The sequence below is a fragment of the Vipera berus genome (assembly GCF_964194415.1).
Source record: "Vipera berus genome assembly, chromosome: 3".
NCBI lineage: Eukaryota > Metazoa > Chordata > Lepidosauria > Squamata > Viperidae > Vipera > Vipera berus.
Genome location: NC_138204.1, coordinates 168,853,236 through 168,871,264, shown reverse-complemented (window position 1 = coordinate 168,871,264; position 18,029 = coordinate 168,853,236). Strand labels below are relative to the sequence as shown.

General features: G+C 36.1%; 1 protein-coding gene and 1 long non-coding RNA gene across 2 annotated transcripts in view; one reads left to right on the top strand and one right to left on the bottom strand.

Moving 5' to 3' along the window:
• MIB1 (MIB E3 ubiquitin protein ligase 1) overlaps window positions 1–18,029 on the bottom strand; it is a 51,203-nt gene that overhangs the window by 17,255 nt on the left and 15,919 nt on the right. Inside the window, exons 8-12 of the mRNA XM_081324986.1 lie at window positions 17,182–17,326; window positions 14,746–14,879; window positions 12,480–12,587; window positions 11,301–11,498; window positions 10,271–10,422 (exon numbers count right to left, since the gene is read on the bottom strand). Coding sequence (XP_081181112.1) covers window positions 10,271–10,422; window positions 11,301–11,498; window positions 12,480–12,587; window positions 14,746–14,879; window positions 17,182–17,326 — 737 coding nt within the window. The remainder of the gene's footprint in view (window positions 1–10,270; window positions 10,423–11,300; window positions 11,499–12,479; window positions 12,588–14,745; window positions 14,880–17,181; window positions 17,327–18,029) is intronic.
• On the top strand, window positions 6–7,030 carry LOC308666296. Its single transcript, XR_014026085.1, has 3 exons — window positions 6–386; window positions 486–585; window positions 5,767–7,030. It is a non-coding gene; the product is annotated as an uncharacterized lncRNA (long non-coding RNA).

Sequence of the window (18,029 nt, the reverse complement as noted above, 5' to 3'; positions counted from 1 at the left end):
AAATGGATTCATGATAAACAGCATGCATGTGGAAATCCTGACCTCAAAAGCAGTGTTTGACCTCTAAAAATGAAAAATAACTACAAGCAACCTGTCTGGGAACTAAAATTCAAGCGTGAAGAAACCAAGTCCTTTATCTATGGAGAAAGAAACAATACTTGCTTCAGAAGGGGGGGGGGATGGATGAAGGTGTACGCTGATTTTTTTTTTACAATCTAATGAACATTTTTGAATTATTTTCAATTATCTAAACAAGATGAGATTATTCTTCTTTGGGTTTTTCTAGCATCTGCCTTGGATATTTCTGTTTTCTGTCCTGTAGGTTCAAGAAACTTAGTTCTATGCACAACACCTTAATGGTTAGGAAAAAACACAAGAGAAACCTTGTAAGATACGCACTCATATTTTAATTATACTTGTTTTATAGTGGAAATATGTATTCATTTTCACCTCTCCGTTGCTTCCCCCCCTCCCACATAATGAAGAGCTGAATCAGCGATAGAGGGAACATTCAAGATGAGATGGCTGCTGCTGATGTCTCTCTCTAGGTCATCCAACTGCAAATGCTGCATGATAAGCTTACAGGTAATAAGAGCATCAGAAGACCTGAATTATTCCACATATTTAAAGGATTCAAGTCTGCATGTATCTTTTAATAATTTGTGCATTTGTTGTATTACTTTCAATTGAAGGTTAAGATACTACTAGCGTTCTTAAATATCAAGTATTTCTAATGTAAAGTGTTAAAAGGAAAAAGAATCAGTTTTGATTGAATAATACCATAGCTTAATACTGTTGGACAAGAAATCTTATCAACTGTATTTCAAGTATTATACTACTAATACTTTAGCATTTCAAAAAATATTAATTTTACAGTAATGCATTACCCTTTTGTTACTTTTACATTATATTCTGGATCCATTTCATTCTACATAAAAGGGTAGGATGATAAGGCATGATTTAGTTATAAAGTATTTTTACTAAGAAATTAAAAATATTATTTTAGAGCACGAGCAGTATAATTTTAATTTGAAACAAGCAAGTTGTAATTGTTCTGCTGCATTGCTGTTTCTTCTTGTAGAATTGTGCTAGCTACTGCTAGTCTCTGATTTGCTCTCTATCAGCTGCACTAGGCTTTTCTCTTGAGCTGCAGAAACTGAACAACTGGCTACATTAGCTACATATTTCTTTTTTTAAAAAAAATCCAAATTTTTTGTAACCTGATATTGGGGTTTTTTCTGTCTTATGACTAATATGAACACAAAGATAAACTACAGTATCAGCCAACTAAACCTGTGAAAATATATGAGCTAGTAAACTTACAACGACTTTGACATGAAACAAGTATATTTTAATACGAACTTTTCTAATTGGAAAACGTTTTGCAGAAACTAGCTCACATTGTTTTGAATTAAAAGTAAAGGCCAAAAGGCCAATTTACAACTTATTTTCTTTCTTGGAATATAATCATCTATTTATTCAGCTATATTCTCATTAATTATAAAATGCAATTGAGATTCTTCCCAAAGGCATACATCATTACAAAATAGATAATTTTTTCTACTTCACCAGATAGTAATATAAATATGATAAAATACGGGTGAAGACCAATGATAATGCAAGCTCAGAGTGGAATACATGAATACATACTACCATTTCATGAAGGTATTTTGTATAATCAAACTTCAGTGAAATCATGCTGTTCGTCAGGTTTAACACCAATAAAAAGCAACAGAAACCTAACAAGTATCTGAATCTTCAAAAACAATTCCTTTTGTGTTTTAAATTATTGTACAAGTAAAATACAGGAAGACTTTAATTCTCAGTAATAAGGCCAGATACTAAGAAACAAGAGCAAAAATGTATTTTTAAAATTCACCAGGAACAACTATTTTATACTTTAGGTTAAAAGGGGACGAATAGTTGTTCAGTTTTATCCAGCAGCTATGAAAACCTGCCCAGAGCACATACTTCTTTATGTACCCATATGAACATACAATATTATGGAATGTAAAGAAGTATGTACTTTTGGCAGGAGTGAACAACCAGTAAAAGAAAAATAAACCACATTTCACATGAAAGTCATTATTTTTTTAAGTGAAGATAATATATAAGATAATATATAAAAGGATCAAACAGCATAGACAAACATACTGGAAAGAGAGGGGAAATAATGGGGCAATTGTTTAAGGCACTGATACTAACAGTATTGTCCAATCATTCTTTTACTCATTTAAAACATAAATAAAAAACACACAATACAATAAACAATGAAACAGCACACAAATAAAACAATTACAGAATGATTTCTGGATCATAATTTTGAATACCACAATAAGTGATCTCTTGTATAACCATCCAAATTAATATTAAAAGGATCAGTCAAGATTATTTTAGAATATGAACCTGTGAACATAAAATATGGTTCAAAAACAAGGCTTTTCATGCATGTTAAAATGAACATATTACAGCAAAGACTTCTGTTTTTCTACCTAATGTTTCCATTAGCAATCCACCAAGCATTTATTGCACACTGGCAGCTTTGTTGCATTTGGCACAACTGCATGTGTCTAAAATTGCCTTGTTTCCACTGAAGATTCAGTGCAAGAGTTTATTAATATGTTTAAAGCCCAGTTACGCTGCTCAAACATTACCCCTCTTGACATTATCTCACTTGGGGAGGGGGAGCATTATGTACCCTTGCATGTTTTATGTGTTGTTACCCTGACTTTATTGTTTTTTTATAACTAAATCAAGATGGCAACCACAGATAATACATCTTCAGCAAGATGTATTTTTCCCACAACCACCCTGTGAGGTGGATTAGACAGTGACTGACTCAAGGTTACCCAGCTGACTTTCATGTCTAAGACAGGACTAGACACATACTCACTTGGGCTCTAGCTTGGTTTCTTAACCACTAGAGCAAATTGGCTCTCATGTATACGAAGTCTTAAGACAGATAAAGAATTAAATATAATATGCACTAAGGTAGCACATGCAAATTGGGACCCTAAAATCACTGCATGCCTTTAATTTTCCCATTTGCAAGCATGTCAACAGAATTTAATTGGGTTGATGTACAAGATGATGAGTTGAACAATTGAGCTGAAGCAGGACCAGGATTTTGCTCTTTTAGCATCTTTCAGGGACATAATTAGCCTACTGACTGCTTAATGCCCCTATTTTATTTCATTTTATGAAAAAAGTCTGTGGGGAATTGTGCTACTATTTGGCAGTGCTAGCCTGCCAGATATTACAGCCTCAAAAAGAAGACAAGATTGCTTGCAACACATGGCTTTCCCACTTATTTGAAACCATTACTACAGCTGGAAAAAAATGAATTAAATAAAGTTCCTCATTAAATTAAACATAAATTAATCAGAATTAAATCAGAATATATCATATTTATTTAACAAATAAATTACATTCGATAGGGGAAATATTATTCTGTAACTGCCAAGGCAATCTTCACCTGCCTTTATATATTCAAAGTGTAAAAATTTTTGCCAGATGGTAACAGGACATATGCTAGAAATCTGTGTGGATTAGACAATTTTGTATCTTCTTTTTTCTAACATAGTTCCTTTTTGTTTTACTTTGCTTTGGCCTAAGATTAAAAAAATGTTGCAGCAAACAACTTAAATCAGTAATCGGTATGTCAGAATAAGTCTATATTTTGAAGGAGTTAATTTCATCAGACAAAAGTAAATCAGCTTACGTTTGGCAGATTTGGTATCACTCCTATTTGCAAAATTAATTAAGATGTTCTTTAAGGTAGAACATTTTTATTTAATTCTGTTCAGAGAATAATTGAACATCTAAAAGGCCAGAATTCCCATTGTTTAACATTAACCTAATTATTCTTTAGAAGAAAATCAATACTGTTTAGGTAAATCCTGTTTTTAGAATATCTCATTTTAAAAAAAACAATTTATTTTAATCCTTCATGATTAGTTACATAGAAATTTTACTGGTCATATACAAAGGATGTTAGTATGTAAAATATACAATAGTTTTCTGACTGAAAATTCAAAGTAGGCTAAGTAGGATTAAACTTTATAGTATATGACACCTAAGCATCATATTTTAATTTCTAACTGCCATCTCTTAAGACCTTGTTTATTCATATACAGGTTTTTTCTGCTAGAAAAAAATGATACCCTTTAGTTCTTAAGAATTTAACAATACATTTGTTAAACAGAAATTAAAAATTTTCCTGCAAATAAATTGTTCTGTACCTTCACTACACAATTAATTAGAATTCATTGAATAAATGTGCAAAGCAGAAATAAATACTGATATTGTCATTAACACATTTTATTCTATAATCAACAGACTGATGATCAGAGAACAGCTTTCACTAGCAACAAAGTTGGCAAACCTGACCGAATTCTATGAAGCACTGCTTATTTCTAATAATAAGTCATCTGAGCAATAAATTAAAGATTAACTTCTGAAGGGTCACATTTTAAAAATGGTTTATAAAGTGAATAACGTACTTTATACTTTTGCCTAAAACATAATTATACACCAGCACTAAAGCAAGCCTTACATACAATTATATATGCAGCTTTATAAAAAAAACAAATCTTAATACTTCTTTGAACATAATCAGTCATGCTAAAATGTCACCTCCCTTATTTATGTCAGCTGCTGAATTCTAAGTACAAACCGAACTCTGGACATCTGCTGACACAGTTGTAATTCAGACATCTCAACCATTTGACTGACAAGGATAACAGATGCTGACATTATCAAATGCTGCTATACTTCTTTCCATGGTCACTTTTTGCCCTGATATAGCCAGTACATAAAAACTGCTGCCATATAAAACAATACTTGAACAGCTGGACCACTCCAGTCCCATATTACTGACAAAAAGAGTTTTAAATGTTCAGGTCTTATATATGATAAATTTCTATTAAACCCTAAGCATAAATGTACTGTATATTTAGAGAAATCTATATTTCAATAACATTTTTCATATAATTTATGCATTATTACAGCCCAAATTAATCTTACCCCAATTTAGCATTGCTAAAGTCTTTTAAAATAAAACTCATCTTGGAAATATTAACCAGAGTTATACTTGGGAACAATTATAAAAACCTTATGAAACTGTTCTCTAATTATTTTCAGTAAACTTCTGTAAAAGTATATTCACATTCTCACCCAAGAAACACAAGTAACTTAAGGAGAATTATTACAAACCATAACTGTTTTCTTTGATGGCTTAGATATGATTCCCTATATCTGATATTTATTTAATGGAGAAACAGCTGCACGCTTCCTAAACTTCAATTTATTTATTTAATAAATGTATATGGACAACCATCTCCTATAGATGGTTCGGAGCATCTAACAGCTAAAATAGGAATAAAACCAGAATAAAAAAGAAGTATAACTGAAATTGGAAACAACATAAATAACAAAAAATAGCAGCAGAGAACATTCATGACATCACACCTTCATCATAATCATGAAACTGGCTCACCATACAATTGGGGTCCCAGGCTTGACGACAGAACTAGGTTTTCAATGCTTTGCTTAAGCTGGTAAAATGGAATCAAATCACATGTTTAATGGATTTGGTCCCCTTCAACCAGCTGTAGCTGTGTATTGATCACTACAGGACTAGTGGTTTTATCAACTGTTTTTTTACATAATAGGGATATTAAAGAGGGAAAGCCTATACAAAACCGACTATCAGAACCTATTCTGGGAAGGTTAACTTAACTTTGTTTCTTTTCTTTTTTTTTCAAGACAAGTTTGATTCCTGAGTTTATAGATGCATTCCTTTGGTTTTCTTGGCAAGAATACTGAAGTGGTTCGCCATTACTTTCTTCCAGTTTGGACTTCCCACTGTAGCCTATAGTACAACTATTTCCCAGCCATCATCCATCCAAATAATACATTGGTTTGATCTTGCATAGCTGAATTCTTAGATACTATGCTTCCAAAAGAAAAGGTATGCATTAGAAATCAAGCATGTACTGCGGGAATTTTACTCTGTGAAGTCTCCTTCTCTTGTGCATTCTGACCTGACTAGACCAGAAGTTAATGTAATTTCGGCACTGGTGATGGATCATTATCCTTTACCTGAACTTTAAGAATTTTGGAACTAATTAGACAGCAGGTATGGCATGAACAGTTTTGCTATCAACAGAGGAAATAACCTGGAACACAGAAGGAAGACCTAACGAGACTGCTGTTGGTCCACATTCACTCCAGTATTCACCGCTAAGGTGACTATCTGTAATGGCTGAAGCTGCCAAGGGCAGAAATATAAAAAAAAATAACATTGTATCAAAACATTGTATAGGTACTCTCAGAGAAGGCAGAAAAAGTATTTTACCACATAAGGGGGGAAAAAGAGACCAAGAACTTAAACCCTGAACCTGACATATTAAGATAGTTGGATTAATAAAAACTGCAGTAGTTAATCTTTATTAGAGCAGCATATTTTGCAATAAAAGCAATTTATGTATTTGAAACTTGAATCTTCCAGTGCTAGGCTCATGAATGCACATTTGCTTTCCTAGAAATTCATTTCCATGCTATAACAAGAACCGGCAATTCTCAGGTTGGATAAAACAATTATGTAAACAATGAATGATGTTTCACAATCTCAAGTACAGGAAGATGTTCAAATTTCTCCAGATGCAAAAAAGCAGAAGAAAAGCCTAGAATTTAAATGGAGGAGAAGAGGGGGAGGGGGAGGAAGAGGAGATCTATGTTCTGTAGTTTATAGATTTTCTCCACACATGTGGCCTTTATCTTTCTGCAAGAAAGCAGTTCATCTTGCAATGTTGTATTTATGAGTCTATGGGGTTGTTTGTAGAATCAATATTTATTGCTGTGCCTGCCATAAAGTCTAGTACCATCTTACTCTGTTGAAACAGCTAGTCTACTTTAGTAATGTAAAAAAGTAAAATATGAGATAGTGATCACTAACTGGAAGTTTTTAAAAGGGACAAATTTATCATTCCCTATTAGCTCTTCGGCTTTGAAACGGAGATGAGCACCGGCCCCTAGAGTCGGAAACGACTAGCACGCATGTGCGGGGGAACCTTTACCTTTACCTTTATTAGCTATAGTAGCTTAAGAAATCTTCAGATTTAAATACAATTTGTCTAAAAATAACAGATACAGAATGAAATTAGTTATGAGAATTATATTTATGTTTTAACTGTACATTTTTGGTATTTTTGGTTAGACTTTGGATCTTATCCATTATGACACACAGATGGGATCTCACAGACAATGTTTCTATCTTCTACAGAAGCTCAAGATACAGTTAAAGCTGATTCTTCACTCTTGCATATGAACAAAATAATTAAATTAGTAGCAACAACAAATAGGGTGACAAAAATGTATGCAACATCTTTTCTTTTTCCATTAAATTAACACTGTCTGTCCTAAAACATAAATTAAGCTACAGTCCAAATAAAAATACCATTAAATCACAAGACTTCAGTAAATTACTGCTGGATAATGTATTTTCCCATTTACTACTTTGTAGTTTTCAACCCAAGTTCTGAAGGCCAGTTTTGAATTAATATGCTAACTCCATCTAAAAAGACGTGTTGCCAAATAGATACAGACCCCATTGATTCTACTACTTACTTTCATAATTGAGGGATCTGTGCAAGACATTTTTTCATCCAGATACAGAACCTCAGTCTTCATGACTACTAGCATTACATCGTTAACAACATTCACATTAACTATTACAGAATGATTAAGTGGCAAATATACTAGCCAAAGCAATGGCCCATGGTTTGCCAAAGATTAAGTATATCATCCAAACAACAATGCACAGCATTTTCAGACACTGCAAATCACATATTGTTAACTATGGCTTCTAATAGATTTATTAAGGTGATATTAACTTAAGGTGATATTAAAATGTAATGCCATTCTGTGAACAGGCACATATTCTTCTGGTAGCGCACAGTACTCAAGATTCAAAACGAAAAAGGTGTTTTAAATTTGGCATGATCACCTCACTGACTCTTTCAGTGGCATTTTAAAAGTTGGGTCTTTTCTTGTCTTGAAGCATGCCCAAAATATGCTACTGACAGGTACAACAGACCTGTCCATGTTAAATCCAATAAACCTTTGTCACTTTGGATCTGAATACCATTCATTGCTATCATCTTAATTCAGGTACTGTACAAACTTTCAGTATATATTAGTCAATTAGGAGAGAAACATGGACAGAATTTCTAAATGAATAGTTATTGATTACAGAATATTATTTAAAAAATTCAGCCAACGGCTCTCTTTATACATTCATTTCAATTCCCTTTTGGGCAAGAGCAATTTTAGTTACACTGGCATACCAGCTAGTCATGAAATAAATCACAGCTTTTAAACTTAATTACAAGATTAGGATTATCATAAACTGGTTGAAAATTAAGCTTTTTAAAAAGTAGTCAGATCTAAATGAATCTGTGGCTGAAATCAGAAAATCTATCATATTATAATGTGCTTCACAGGCACAAGAAGAGTGCTAGTGAATTGGGCCAATGACCTGTCCAGTTCAGCACTCTTTGTTCGACTGTGTAGAGTGACCAGCCAGCTGCATTAGATCAAACATGGATAGGACAGCGATACTCCTATACTGTTGTTGCTTCTCAGCAGGTGACATTTAATATATTTGCCTATGATTCTGTTTCAGTAAGTAATAGTAAGGAGGCTCAAAAGAAAGGATGAAAGACCAGCAAAAAATACCAGGGCTGTAAGCTAGTCTAGAAAATCAAAAAATATCCCAGAGGAAAATGCTCACAATTCAATTTTGCTTTGTTGTTTTAGTTACCAACTATATGAATTCATTAGGAGTCAAGGGCATCTTTATCTCAGCTGCAATCCCAAAAGAAGCAAACAGCCAACAACAGGGGTGTCAAACTGCTGGCCCACGGGCTGGTTGCATCAAGCAGAGGCCACGCCCACCCCAACTCCGGCAATGCCAAAAATGTCACAATACATCGTGACACGTCACATGACACGTTGAGTTTGACGCCCATGGCCAATAAGAATAGTAGTCACCGATGGAATTAACTTCAATGAATTTCTCTTACCATTTTTAAAACTAAATCAGCCATCATCTCTGATGGCAGCAAATTCCACAGCTTAAGAATAAGGCTTGGGCAAAGCCTTTAAAAGGCAGGCTTCACAATATGCATAAGCCGATATGAAGCACTTATTTACAAATCATTAAAGAAGCCATAAGGTTTACAAGGTTCATGCAGCTGCTTTGAAAGAGGTAAAAGCAAATCCAAATGGTAGCATACGACCACACATATGGAAATAGTCAAGAGCAGCTGCACAAGCTTTGCAAGCATGCTTTAGCAATTTGAAAAGAGGGGCTTTGTATACATGTCCTCATGTTACGAAGCACTTCTTTAAAGGCTTTTCACAGTTCTGTTAATTATTCATTTTGTAATCAGTGGTGTGAGCTGGGGAGTGGGAACGACAAGGGAGAGAAGATCAGATAAAAGCCCCGCTCCTTTTTTCATATATTGCAATTCTGGTCACATACCCAAAGAGGCGTAGCTTGCAGCATAAGTACAGTATTTTAACAAAACGTCAAAGATCCTGTGAAGATGCTACAGGTAGTACTTTGCTTTATTGGGCTTAAACATCCTCCATAATTAGTTACAATGGGTGATTCTGAATTTTAACATCACAACCGAAAAAGAAAAATATTATATTGATTCGGTTGGCTTTGACTTTGCATATTTGGTTTGTAACCTATGTATATTAATCATAATATCAGCACTGTTATTCCACAAGCTTTTATCCCATTCCTTTGCACAATTTAACAGCATGCCTCAAATTCATCACTTCTTAGTTTGTTAATAAGGTGATGGGGCAGAACGTGGGCATGTATTTGTTGTCATAATTCTGCTTCACATTAAGTTTATATATGCACGTTCACATTCTTTTATATAGTCTTAATCTTTGCAAAATGAAGTAAATGTAATTCTAGATTGCCTCATGGTGCTTTTACAGATTGTAGTTGTATGAGAACAAACACCTGACTGCACACAAAACAATTAACTATGTGGAAAATTTAGTATAATCCACATTTGTTCAAATACTCACTACATCGGTTCTATGTTTCACAATACTGTATAATTTCAATACTTCAACTATTGAGCTATAGAAAAATCAATATTAAAACTCTTCTGAATTAACGTTAACATTTTTCCTACAACACTTTGCTTATCAAACATTAGAAAGCAGTAAACTTTTACAATACCTTGGATTTCCCCTTAATGCAGCATGATGAAGAGCATTAAATCCATTGTTATTTGTAATAGTAACATCTGCTCCAGCTTCCAGGAGGACTGCTAAAATATCATCACGCTTTTTACTTATTGCATCATGAAGAGGTGTATCACCCTCAGAATCCTAAAAATAAATATTGATCAATTTATATCAATTTATTTATCTCCCTCCCTAACTATTGCAATAAGAAAACAGAAAATGTCTTGACAGCAGTTTCAGAGAAAGTTCACTTCATGCTACCTTTTAGATTAGAAAGAAAAATGCCACTTTAGTATCCCAACAATGTAAAAAAAATCAAATTAACATATAGCACAATGCATTTCCATAGAACTAGACATTTTAACTAGACAAAATTACTAAAAGACTGTCTCCCCCCATCTATCTAAAAGAAAACCCAGCAAAGTTTAATTAAAAAGTAATATCTTGATGAAAGAATGTAATAAGAGCTTTGCTGAATTTAGCCAGCAGCACATGTAGTTGAGCATTCTGTATCACATAATGGCCTATCATATGAATTTGGGAAATTCACAGACGTGGACAATACCTGTTAATCCCTGGCAACTTTTATTTGAAATATGCTGTCCATATTTCAGGAGGTAATGAACAGCCAAGTCACTACTGACAGCCTGACCTTTTATGAATTTCACCAATCCCTTTTGACAAACATCTATATTAATAGTCATCACCATGTTGGATGGTAGCAAAGGCAGGTATAACAGTAACAAGCCAACAATTTCACAAAAATAAAGGACCATAAAAAAATTCCTGTTTACAATGGAATACATTTCCATTTAGAAGATAATTGTTCCTTAGATTTTATAGAAACCAAAAGCACTGCTCTTAAGTTTATTCATCCACATCACACCCAATCTACTATCACCTTCAATATATTCAATGTTTTCATATATCCTGAAAGGAAGGATAGAAAGCTGAACACTACCATGTTCTGATATTACACTCCAAATTATAACTTAAAGTTAAATTAAAGCAAGTTAAATTACCTGGAGACTAGGATGGCAACCAAAGTCCAGTAATGTCTTCACAACTTGGAGATGACCTTTATTCACAGCAATATGAAGTGGTGTCTGTCTTCGCTTATTGCGAGCATTGAGATCTGCACTGCCTCTATGTAAAACTTCTATCACAGCTCCTTCATCACCAAAGGCTGCATGATGAACAGCCCTGTCTCCATCTTTGTCCTAAATAATTAAAATTCAAGCTGCATAGTTTTGTTCTACAATTTAATGGGAGGTTTTTAAATTGTATATAGTTAATAAAAGGATGCAATGATATCAAGCATCAATAGTAGATGATGTGTGTATAGTTGTACTTCACATTGAGACAGAATTAACACGTAAAACAGCAATAGCACTTAGACTTATATACCGTTTAATAGTACTGTACTCTGTAAGCGGTTTGCAGAGTCAGCATATTGCCCCCAACAATCTGGGTCCTCATTTTACCAACCTCGGAAGGATGGAAGGCTGAGTCAACCTTGAGCCAGTCAGGATCGAACTCTTGGCAGTGGGCAGAATTAGGCTGCAATACTGCATTCTAACCACTGCATCACTAGCTCCTAGCAACTTATTTTGCTTTTAACTATTAGTTACAAGTCATAGCCAGATATTTATAAGAGAGAAACTTTACTTATAAACTGTTAATAGTTTCTGATACTTCCTGGATGCAACCTTCACCCTAATCAATAACTCAATTTCTAGTGCAAAGAACTATGGTACAGCGGTAGTAGAATCTGTCAATTCTTCTCTTTCTTAGGAAAATATCTATTAATCTCAATTCAGCAAAATTGGTTCAATTAACCATAGTTAATTGGTTAACTAGTTGAGTGAGTATACCTGCATTTTATTGTCCTGATTTTATTTTACAAAAGTGAATGATTCTCTTTTTAAAAGTATGAAATACTTAAATAATCCTAAAATAAGACCATTGGCTATTACCAAATATAAATCAAATGAAAGGGACCCATTCAATAAGCTAGTTAAATAATTACATAGCTAGCAATAAAAGAAACATTGTTATCTTACAAACAATAATCCATGACATTAGGCAATTTTATGTTTTAAAATATTTAACTAATATTTTAAAATAATACATATATTTAACTAATATATGACAAATACGTTTTACTAAGCACTAAGTTAAACATTTAAGCTTTCAGATACCTCTGCTTCTACATCCACATTCTGTTTCAGAAGTAATTTCAAAATATCAACATGTCCATTTTGACTTGCAGCTTGCATAGCGGTGTGTCCAGCACATTGTCCATTCACCTGAAATATATTGTTAATCAAATCAGTTTAAAATGAGACATTAAGAATATAGCCACGCTCATTAGTAACAGTCTAATGTCATGAAGAAACAGTTAAAATAGACAATATACTTACATTGTAAAACTGTCTTTAGAGATCTGCTCAATTGTCTTTCCAAACTATCTTTAATTTATTAAATATAATAAAGGAGGAACCATATCTTAGATCAGACACGTCAGGCCAGCGAGCCAGATCCAGCCCGCAATGTGGTTAGATCTGGCCTGCGGGGCCGCCCTGGAAACCATGAGGGGCCAGCCCCCACCTTGGCCCCGGCCCATCCCAGCCTGGCATGCGCACAAGAAGTGGCAAGTGCGTGGCGGCTGGTGGTGCCCGGCAGCAGCTGCAGCTCATTAGCCCCACCCAGCCTCGCCTCCCTCTGCCTCGCCTCTTGCAGCAGCAGTCTTGGGGATGAGGTAAGTGCAGCTGGGCAGCCCCTTGGGGAAGTGGGGCTGGGCAGGACTGAACTGTGGGGTCTCGGTGCCTCAAGGGTCAGGCTCAGCAGTTGCCCTCTGCTGCCTGCACCACGACCCTACTTCTGCTTTGAATTAATATTTTGAACAGGTGAGTGGGCATTTAATTAACAGATTTCCACTGTGTTGTGGATGCTGGTTCGATTCAAAGAAATAGGCAGGATTTTAAAAATCATGTACCTGAATTACCAGAGAATTCAATGAGAAAGTTACCAAGGGTTGTGAGAAGTGATGGAAGGCAAAAGGGTTAAGGCCCAGAGCAGTTAAATTAATCTGTTCACTCTGCAAATGGGGAGTTTTCCAAATCACCCAGTTTTTGCATTCCATTTCAGACCCAGGCACAGATTCTTTGCCAAAGTAGACGCCATTTCTGGGCAGTGAGAGCCACTTTGGTGTCCTCCTTCTCACCTTTCTCCCTTTCCTTCCCTCTTCTCTCCTTCCTCCCTCCCTTCCATTCTCATCTCTTTCTCTTCCCCTCCCTTCCCTTCTCTTTCCATTTCTTTCCCACGGGCCAGGTGAAGATGGAAGTGAAGGACTTGAGCGTTGGCAGGGACTGGCTCTGGGTTGACCTCTCTGCTGCATGATAGGGTTGGAGAGGGGAATGCGGCAGTTAGGCCAGATGTGGATCTGCAGCCTGGAATGGCCGGGCGCCCGGTGACATGCGAACCACCCCGTGAAGGACTGCATCCTGAACTCTGGGAGATAGGGCTGATGAAACGCCACTGCCCAAGCAAAGAGGAAGCTGGGCACAGAGCCACCCAGAGGAGGATCCGGGCACCCAGTTAGTGTTAACAGTCCCCCCCGGGCTGTCCAGAGCCCTGGGCAGCAAAGGGCAAGCGCCCAGCTTGGCCCACAAGCTCCCAGGACACCAGGACATAGCAGCCCAGCCCCATTTCCTTGAGCAGGCATCCAGCCATGCTTACCTTGAGGCTGCTACTGTTATGCTCGCTCTCCTTGGGGGTGACAAGGCTCCTGTGTTGGATGACGCTTTGGTGCTCGCCCTAGTCTCGCTTTCCTCTGCTGGAGACCTCCAGATTCCCCCTCCCAGCCTTGCCTGGCCACCAGAATTGCCCCTAGATGTGAATGATGTCAAGCCGACCACGCTCACCTAGCCATGCCCATCTGGCCCTTTGAGGGCAACAATAATGCTTATGCAACCCTCAATGAAATTGAGTTTGACACCCCTGTCTTAATCTATTATTTTGGATTTATGCATGCTGCCGTAACTATGAAAAGGCAGGACACGAACACATTATTAAAATATTAGTTTTAAAAAACTGAATTGGAAAAAATTATCTGGGGGGCAACTTGAGGGCAATTTGAGAAGATTGGATTAAATAATTGTTTTTCCAAACTTTATGTCACTCCAAAATAATTATTTAGAGAACATTATAATGTAAACATCTTAAGAGGCATATTTTTGAACCATTTGAAGCAAAACAGAGCATTCGAAAAGCAATGAACCACATGTTAATGTAGGTAGGTTTTCCTATGTTTAAGCATAAATAACTTATTTGCAACAGTAAAGATTGTGAAAGAAAAGTCTACCTTAATTTTGATTAAATAATGTCTTATCTTTCCAAGAACCTCTAATTATTGATAAAAACTCTTAATTTCTCTTATTAGGAATAATATAATTAAATACTCACATCTACATCAGGTCTTTTAAGCAAATCTTCCACTTTTGCTACATCTCCATTAGCAGCTGCTTTAACCAGCTCCTCATTAAGATCCCCAGATTCCTGAGTTTCAAATAATTTCTTCAGCAACTGGGACAATCTCTCTGAGAATATTAAGTGAAATAATTAATAGTACCAGGTGTATAGTATCTGAATGTAGAGTTGCATTTGAACAAAATATTTTTTTTACTTAAGTAATATACATGTAACAAACTTGATCAATATTGCGATAGTATTTAAAATTGCTTTAACATTTTGCTACTTGTCTAGATCATGACTGCATAGTAGCATTTCCTACAATGGAAATATTATGGTAGAGCAGATATCCATGAGACTACCAAGTGCAAGCTTAAATGTTATCTATCATCTGCTAAGTAATGAAGGTTAGAAAGTTCTTCCTGTTACAGAAAGATGATAACATGATAACAAAAGATAACAAAATAGAAAAACGTGCAAGTACAAATAGAACAACTGTGGCAATAGAAAGCAAAGATGTGTGGAAATAACACAAAGAGTCTGGGTGAAGATGATTATTACAAATATCTGTGCATCCTTCAAGCTGACACCATCAAGCACACTACGTCCAGAAAAAGATTAGAGGTGAATACATCAAGAGAGTGAAGAAGATCCAAAATCCAAATTCAGTGGAGGAAATACTATCAAGGCAATTAACACCTGGGCAATTCCGGTCATTAGATACACAACTGGAATAGTGGACTGGACTCAAGCAGAACTAAAGGCCCTAGATAGGTAGACCAAAAAAATAATGACAATGAATCATACTCTTCATCTTTGTAGTGATATTGCCAGATTCTATTTACCAAGCTAAATAGGTGAGCATGGGATCTTGCAAGTACATTAGGTTGTTGAAGAAGAAAAAAAGGGCATTGGAAGAATATCTGAAGGATAGTGAAGAAGATGCACTGAAGTTATACCAGGAAGGCTTATGAATTCTAGAGAGACCAAACTACAAGAAAGACCAAATGAATAGAAAAAAGACGAATTATTTACATAGCCAGTTCATTAAAAAAAATAGCAGGCAAAGCAGATAATAACAACACCTGGCAATGGCTGAGAGCAGAATAGTTGAAAAAAGAGACAGAGGAGCCAATTCTGCTGCCCAAGACCAAGCCTTAAGAACAAATGTGTACAAAGCCAGAACTGGGAAGACAGCAAGTGCCAACTCTGCAAAAAGCTGAAGAAACAATGGATCACCTGGTTACCTACTATAAGAAGACTGCACAGACTGACTACAAACAATGACATAATAAAATAGCAACAATGATTCACTGGAAGATCTGTAAGAAATACCATTTGCAGGCAAGCTAGAACTGGTGGGACCATAAAATACAGAAAGTCATAGAAAGTGAAGCTAAATTGCTTTGGGACATTAGAATTCAAACAGACATAGACCTACCACATAACACCCCAGACTTAACAACTGTCGGTAAAAAAGACAAAAAAGTCTGTGTAGTGGACACAGCAGTATCTGGAGACAGTAGAAGAGAAGAGAAAGAACTGGAGAAGATAACAAAATACAAAGACCTGCAATTAGAAATAGAATAACTATGGCAAAAGAAAGCAAAGGTAGTACCAATAGTAACAGACACCTTGAATGCAATTCTAAAACACCACTTGAACGTCATCAGCATTGACAAATTCACCTCCAGTCAATTGCAAAAGGCAGCTTTACTCAGAACAGCTTACAACCTGTGACAACACCTCTAACACGTTATATCAAACATTAGTATTTGCTTATCCCAGTCCTTGGGAAGTACTCAATAGGTGGATAAAAAGGCCAAATCCAGTCTGAACATCTGGCTAACTGTGCAACAAACCATGATATAATATTGCTAGGGGAGTGGGGGAAGTAGTTACAGAAATCTGAGGAATAAAAATGAAAGTAGCAAACAAAAGGTAAGAATAATCCAACTAAAATAATTTATCATTTGAACAACTACAATAGGAATAAAGTTGTTGAATAAAAATTGATGGAGCCCAAAGAACAGAAGGCAGCATGTGTCACCCTTCTGTAAAAATATTTTTTTCTCTGAAGCCCTTCAGTTAAACTGGTTTTGGAACGAGAACATACTGCAATTAGACTCAGATGTGTTGTACTGTGCTGTGGTTTTGTGGTTTTTTTATGTTCATTGGTTCCTCTTGTTCCATATGTTAGTTGACCAAGGTTGCAATTTATGAGTCAGGAGGTCATGTAACTTGATTAAATAAATAAATAAAATCACAATTCATGTATCTAACAAAAACATTCAAGAGTAGGTTACACTGTGTATTTTAGAACTATTCTAAATAAAAGTGTTGTTAAAAGACAGCAACAAAATTTTAAAACTAAGCAACGTAAGACTTCAAAATTTTAATTTCTGTAGTATTTGTTAGCTTCTAACTTACCACCAGATGCATTGCTTATGGCTGATCCTGCTGATGCTACCTTTGACACAGCAGCGGGATTATATGTCCAAGACGTTCCACAAACCTCTACTTTTAAGTCACTATCCGAGTAGATCTGCTGGACCCTTCCAACTTTACCTAGGGTCTACATTAAAGAAATCTAATATTATTTATAACGTCACCATTTTATTTTATTTATTTATTTATTAATTTAATTTATATACCGCCCTTCTCCCGGAGGACTCAGGGCGGTGAACAGGGCAATACATAAAAACTAGATACAAAAATTAAAAATTATTAAAACGTGATTAAACAATGCCCATAATAAATTAATACAGATTAAAAATTGAAGTCCATTTATAAAAATCCCACCCCGTCCCATCAGGCCAGGCCAGCTTGTTTAAAGAGATGGGTTTTAAGATCGCGCCGGAAGGAGCGGAGATCGGGCGCCATCCGGAGCTCGACCGGAAGATGGTTCCATAAATCCGGTGCACCCACAGAGAACGCCCTCCCCCTGGGGGCCACCAGTCGGCATTCTTTGACCGGTGGCACCCTGAGGAGGCCCTCTCTGTGGGAGCGTACTGGGCGGAGGGAAGTTGACGCCGGCTGCAGGTGCTCCCCAAGGTATTCCGGACCCATGCCATGAAGGGCTTTGTAGGTCATTACTAACACCTTGAACCTCACTCGGAAGACAACTGTTAGCCAATGCAGCTCGCGGAGCAAAGGTGTGACATGGGAGTATCGGGAAACTCCCAATACAACTCTCGCGGCTGCATTCTGTACCAGTTGGAGCCTCCGAGTGGTCTTCAAGGGTAGCCCCATGTAGAGAGCGTTGCAGTAATCAAGAC